This window comes from Etheostoma spectabile, chromosome 3 (genome assembly GCF_008692095.1).
Source record: "Etheostoma spectabile isolate EspeVRDwgs_2016 chromosome 3, UIUC_Espe_1.0, whole genome shotgun sequence".
Lineage (NCBI taxonomy): Eukaryota > Metazoa > Chordata > Actinopteri > Perciformes > Percidae > Etheostoma > Etheostoma spectabile.
In genome coordinates this window covers 13558734-13564867 of record NC_045735.1, presented here as the reverse complement: position 1 = coordinate 13564867, position 6134 = coordinate 13558734, and the positions used below count along the sequence as shown (strand labels likewise).

The 6134-nt window shown below is 38.1% G+C and overlaps 1 protein-coding gene and 1 long non-coding RNA gene across 2 annotated transcripts in view; one reads left to right on the top strand and one right to left on the bottom strand.

The window, feature by feature from the left end:
- Positions 1-6134, bottom strand: part of rasa2 (RAS p21 protein activator 2) — a 29774-nt gene that overhangs the window by 9162 nt on the left and 14478 nt on the right. Inside the window, exons 9-14 of the mRNA XM_032511996.1 lie at positions 5522-5623; positions 3083-3236; positions 2587-2735; positions 1866-1980; positions 1279-1353; positions 694-817 (exon numbers count right to left, since the gene is read on the bottom strand). Of these exons, the coding sequence (XP_032367887.1) occupies positions 694-817; positions 1279-1353; positions 1866-1980; positions 2587-2735; positions 3083-3236; positions 5522-5623 (719 nt within the window). The remainder of the gene's footprint in view (positions 1-693; positions 818-1278; positions 1354-1865; positions 1981-2586; positions 2736-3082; positions 3237-5521; positions 5624-6134) is intronic.
- Positions 1-6134, top strand: part of LOC116686959 (uncharacterized) — a 16216-nt gene that overhangs the window by 917 nt on the left and 9165 nt on the right. The window contains exon 2 of the long non-coding RNA XR_004331437.1: positions 1217-1221. This is a non-coding gene — a long non-coding RNA (uncharacterized LOC116686959). The remainder of the gene's footprint in view (positions 1-1216; positions 1222-6134) is intronic.

The window sequence follows — 6134 nt, the reverse complement described above, 5'->3', positions numbered from 1 at the left end:
ACACACACACACACACGCACGCACGCACGCTCAGTTACGGTGCCTTGCTCAAGAGCACCAGGCAGTGCCCAGGAGGTGAAGTGGCATCTCTCCAGCCACCAATCCACACTCTTTTTGGTCCATATCTTCATATCCATATCCATCTTATGCCATAAATGAATATGAAATATTTTTGTTTTCATTATGTTGGTAAACCAAGCTACTGATATTGAGGTACATAGTAAATGCACAGTTTTAAATCAGTGTGAATTCCATTCTAACCACACTGTCCTTGTTTTTGATTTATTTTGAAAGACAGGACATCGAGGCCTATCCTGTAACCATGAACATACAATTTTATTTCTATGCCTGTAACTAATCCATGGGGGGATTACTGTGGAACTCCATGTGCAGCCAAATTACATAAATAATTCAGCACACAGTGAAATTAAAACATCAGAAAAATGCATAGCCCAAAAAAGAAAAAAAGAAAAGAAGAAAAAAGTAAATAAATTGTTAAATAATTTGGTCCGGTGCCAAGGAATGCCAACATATGTAGTTCCTTTGGAGCATGAATGAGTGACCTGCTGAACAGATTAACACTGATCTTGCCATCCTCATGTCTGCGATGGGTCGGGATGGGTTTCAGATGTCTGAATGATAATTTCTTTGACGAAGTGGCTGCAAAAATACACCACAGGCTCTAGCATTTACCTGGGAAGCGTTTGCAGGCCAAGTGTCTCAGTGACCTGAAGACATCACACATAAGTGGGGGACAGCTGGAACTTGACTGGGTGATGGAAGAAAAGACTTTCTGGACATAACCCTGAAGGTTCTCCTGCAGAGTTTACAAAAACATTAGGACCGCTTTACATACTGTATATTTCATAAAAGAGATGGAAACAAATATCTTGAAGATAAAGGCCACCAAAACTACCAAGGATTTGAATGATGTACTGGAAAGCCAGTGGAAGTTTTGTTTGACATATTTGTGTATACATTTACACTAAGCAAAGGTTAAAGGCATACAGATAAATATATTATAGAATATAAGTTTTTCCTCGCCACTGTCGCACTGTTGCTTGCTCTGGAGGAGACTACTAGAACTGTTGGGTCCTTGTAAATTCTGGAGTGTGGTCTATCTGTATAGTGTCTTGAGATAACTCTTGTTATGAATTGATACTATAAGTAAAATTGAATTGAATTGAATTGAATATACCAGCCAAATTAAAATCAGAAGGAGTTCAAAGGATGTTCTGTTTGTCTGTGGACAGGTTTGTAAGAGACCAGTGCATTTACCTTATTGACCTCCACGTTGTCTCCCTCTTTTAGTTTAACCGGGTCTATTTCACATGTTTTGTTGGATTCACAAATCTATGAAAAAGATCAAAGTTAAAAAGGACGAAACAACAAACAATTAGAGTCAGGACTAATGCTTTAACAAGTAATTAACTATAATGAATTAGTAATTAACTAAAATTAGCATACAATATGATATTTAACAAGCATCAATATTAGTTCACAGATAAAAGACAAAATATGAAGACCAAAAATAAAATATGGCACATTTTGCAGATGCGGGTAGACCAGTGTCAAAAAGCCAAAAATTAATCTCTGAAAAAAATACAATTACATTCAATACAATTTTAATTCTCCAGCCATTAAGAGGACATTTTTAAAAAGGGTTTTAAAAAAGAAGCAGTCAATGCAGTATGAACTCCAAGTCTACAAATGACATCTGCTTGATTGTAGTGGAAAAGCAGCTGTTCAAGGAGAGTTTTCCATACTGACCTTAATGACGTATGCCCATTCTGGCATCTATACTGAATGTGTGTGTGTGTGTGTGTGTGTGTGTGTGTGTCTCTCTGTTTCCTTTCTACTCATACCTCATCTATAACAGGCTTCAGGGTAACTGCCAGGTAATTCTTTCCCACAATCTTCATCATGTCATCAATGCAGCGTGTCGCCAGTGAGTTGCCGCGGAATATAGTGTTAGCCTCCCTGTAAGGATGCAGGAATATTCAACCAACATCAACCAGACATTACAACCAGGTTTGACCACACAAACGTATTTCACAATTTTTTATATTAGTTACGGACCGATCCTCAATTAAGCACTCGTATTTCTGCATCTAAAGATTTGACAGTCCAGCCCAGTTTTTTAAAGGAAACATATACATTTGTTTTTATGACCTGGGTTGCCTTATTTTTCTAGTCATTCCTTCTTTAATTTCAGTATCAGGGTATGACATTTTTGCACTATCCTAATTTTAGTATTATAAGTCACTGTTAGACAGCTCTGCAAGTTTATCAAAGAGAAACTAAAGTTAACATGAAAATGATTTCAGACTCACCCTTTACATGTCTATTGCATTTCAGAGCTGCTTTCTGTTTTAATTATAACGTTTAAATTATCATAGCATAAGGAATGATGGCAGACACTACAAAAATAACACCCAGGTTGTCAAAAAAGGAAGTTAACTTTAAGGCTAAGAGAAGTAACAGTGTGGGCCATGACATTCATCTGTATGCATGTGTCTAAGAATCTACATGACACTGTATACATGTACTGCACTGTACTGTAGATATGCATGTGTTAGTACTCACTGAGTGTTGTCCAGCTCTAGTGCTGCCACAGCAGAGACAAAAGGCACACAGCGATTGTGGTGGAGCAGCAGTCGAACCGTGGGCAGAACAGCCTCATATCGCTCTCTGCAGATGTCCCCCAAAATGTGTGCTGCAGATGCTGAGATGGGCTGAAGGGGGCAGAGGTAGGAGGGTAGAAGGTGAGAGGGTAAAAAAGGGAAATACATAGATTGATGGCATTGAGAGGAGAAAGATAGAGGGAAAAAACTGGAGAAACAAGTCAATTCCATGATTGTATTTCAATACATTTTAGAAACTGAGGAGATTGGGCAACACAAGGAAAGCTAGACAACCCTGAAATGTCTATAAAGAGCATTAGGCTCCTTAATAAGCCCCATAATGCATCCCTGTTCATTAGCCTGGATTCTGTGATTACCTAAAACTAGAAATGTACAACTGTGTACATTCTTTGAAAAGGTTTTTCTCTATCCCACTGTAACGTGAGCTACTGTCTCACCTTCACATCCGGGGATTTAAGCAGCAGGTTGCAGAGTGGTGTGTAGTAGGCAGATGGCAGCACCGTGTCTTCTATGTAGGTCAGCTTCAAACGCAAGGATCCCAAATCATCAGACTTGGACTTGCTGCCATTCCCTTTGGGCTGGAGGAGATACCTGTTTGACCACAGGAAGACAGACACCATATTTCTGTGCTGTAAGTTTTGGAAAACTAAATACTTTTCAATGTCATGATTAACCAGCCTCCTAAGAAAACCTATGACACAGACAGACGGACAGACAGACAGACAGACAGACAGGAAAAAGGAAAGCTAAAAAAGAAAAACGTATCTACACATGGGATTCAAACTCAAACTTTGACTTACTTATATTAATTTGACTTGGGGTAAAAACAGCCTTTTTTAACCTTGCCTAAATACAGGACGGCTGTGCATACAACAAGCTTTAAAAAAAAAATATATTTAAAAAAAAAACGACAGTGGAACATAGTGGTTAAAGAACAGTTTCTGGATGCAGCACTGTGAAGCTGTTTAACGCCACAGTGATAAAGGCTTATAAATAGTCTTGTTTACCAACTGGAATAATGCTGCCTTTGGAAATAAATTAGCATCACAAAGTTTCAGATCAAATCTTTACACATTTACTCAACGAGCATGAAAACTCCTTGTAAACTGATAAACCGAACACAAAACCAAACAGATTATTACATGACCAGAGTATGTTTTCAAATACATTAATGTCTAATGTATATTTAGGGATACACTAATACACCTAGAGGATGTTTTACTGTAGCTAATGTTGCTTTTGAGTGTCACAGAGATGACAAAGGGGGTTTAAAGTACGACTCAACAAAGCTAACGCCCACTTATATACACATCATATGAATCAGTTGTCTTTGCCATTTAAAAAAAAAAAAAAAGTTTAACAATGAACAATTCTGGTGGACTATATAACTTTAAAAAAAACAGTTCACTTTGTTCAAGAGAATCATGCTCAGACTTCTGCTGCATGCATGTCTCACAAGCATGCATGTCTCACAAATCCAACAGGTGGAGCAAAACACAAAATGATTAAATGAAGAGTTGAACTGCAGTGCTTTAAAAGCTGCAGCTACATCTCTGTGCCTGTGTACAATGATTACAGATCAAGCAGCTTACAGACAAGCCTACAGTACTGTATGTTCTCGGAATAAGTCAACAGATCACCTGTACCGATTTCATGAAGCTGAACAGTATTTATGTGTGCAACATGGACGACTTCCAGCATAAACATATGACATGAGGTACTGCCACCATGCAAAAAGCCACCCACACACTGAACTCAAAGCCCTCATGTACTAACAGATTGCTATCTGGCATATTCCCATATCACCTACACTGACGCAAAGCTAGGAAACACCCACACAATGGAAAAGACTGCTGAACACTGAGAAATCTAGGAAGATTTTTTCAAATCACCTTGTAATGGCATGGAAAACTTAAGTAAGAAAGAAGTTAACCTAATGAATGAGCAGGGTGGAGTTCCTCAACATAAAAGACTCACAAGCAGAAACTCTACAAGTGTAAAGATCTGATCTAGTAGAAGGTGACCGGGCCATGACATAAGAGTGACAGAGTTTGGCTTGGTTTGTTTCATCAGACATCGGCAGAGATTTGACAAGAAAGTCCTGGAATTATTACCATCTTTGATGTTTTCACAATCCGATAAACTCTACAAAAGAGATAGGCTACTCCTGTTTGACTAAGACTTTTGTTTATTTGTTTTTTATAAAAACACCCCACAGAAAATCAGGTCTCTTAATGAACATGAGTCAGGAGTGGTGTATGTATGCTGCACAGGTCTTCTAGTCTTATCTTCCCTGGCAATCTGAAATAGGCCTATTCCTTTTCAGCAATGGCAGTACATGAAAGCCTTTGGGGCAAAACAACAGGCCCATGTATGTGAAAACATTTGGCTGCATGTAGCTGCTGCACATTTAAAGAGAGTGTGGCAGATTTACCAAGGTGCTTGAATTACACAAAAGATGTACTTCTGCTTAAATTTTAAACATAGGTTTGATTAATTGAAAGATGTTATAGTAGATATAGTTGTAACGCAATATGACTATCTGTATCGGTTTGTTTTTTTACAAAAATATATTTTCATCACAAATTCATCACTTTATTTGTATTTATACTGGGAGTTAGTGTGGTCTACCTCAGAATCAGTTAGAAATTGTCTAGACTGCGTCATTTTCTGTGGTAAATTGTCTTTTACTGTCATTTGTTTTTAAAATATTCAAATAGCATTATTTTTAGTGACTTACAAGATATAGCATGGTTGGTATTTAAACCACATAAAAAAAAACAGATATGAGCCATGATCTGGAGTTTTCTTTGACATCTAAATTATTTTTTTGTGGTGGATAATAATGTCGGAAACTAAAAAAGAGATTTCCTTACCAGGCTTTGTGGGTGCGGTCATTTTGTAGGACCTTGACAGGGACCCGCGTCTCCCCCAGAAACACATCCTGAGCCAGATTCTCGTTGTTCCACAAATCAACTCTGCAAATGTAGAGGATGGGAAGTGAGAGACACATTTCATTTATGAATATATGACATTAAATCGTACAAAACTACATGTAAATTAACTAAGGCCATTTTTGTTGCGGTTTGTGTTCAGCACAAAGACATAACCACCCAATTCTAAAATGGCAACAAAGGGACAAACATAAATGTCACTACAAGAGTGGTTCTTACCTGCTTGGTGCATAAACGCTAATACAATACACGTGCAATGACACCACCTCAAATCCAACCTCAAAACCATGCATGAGTGTTTACCTTTGACTGTCTAGTCTTACCCAGTGAGCTATCAGTCCACTGTGATGGAAGCCCCACATATCCTTAACCAGAAACCAAGGCTCTCTATCAGTAGTCAGAACACACCAGATCTAAATTTACTTTTTTGTCCTAGAATTGTTAAGAAATCATTTTTCTTCTGTCAAGACTAAAGAGAAGGAAGAGAGAGAGAGAGTGTGAGTGAGTGAGTGTGTGAGTGAGTGAGTGAGTGAGT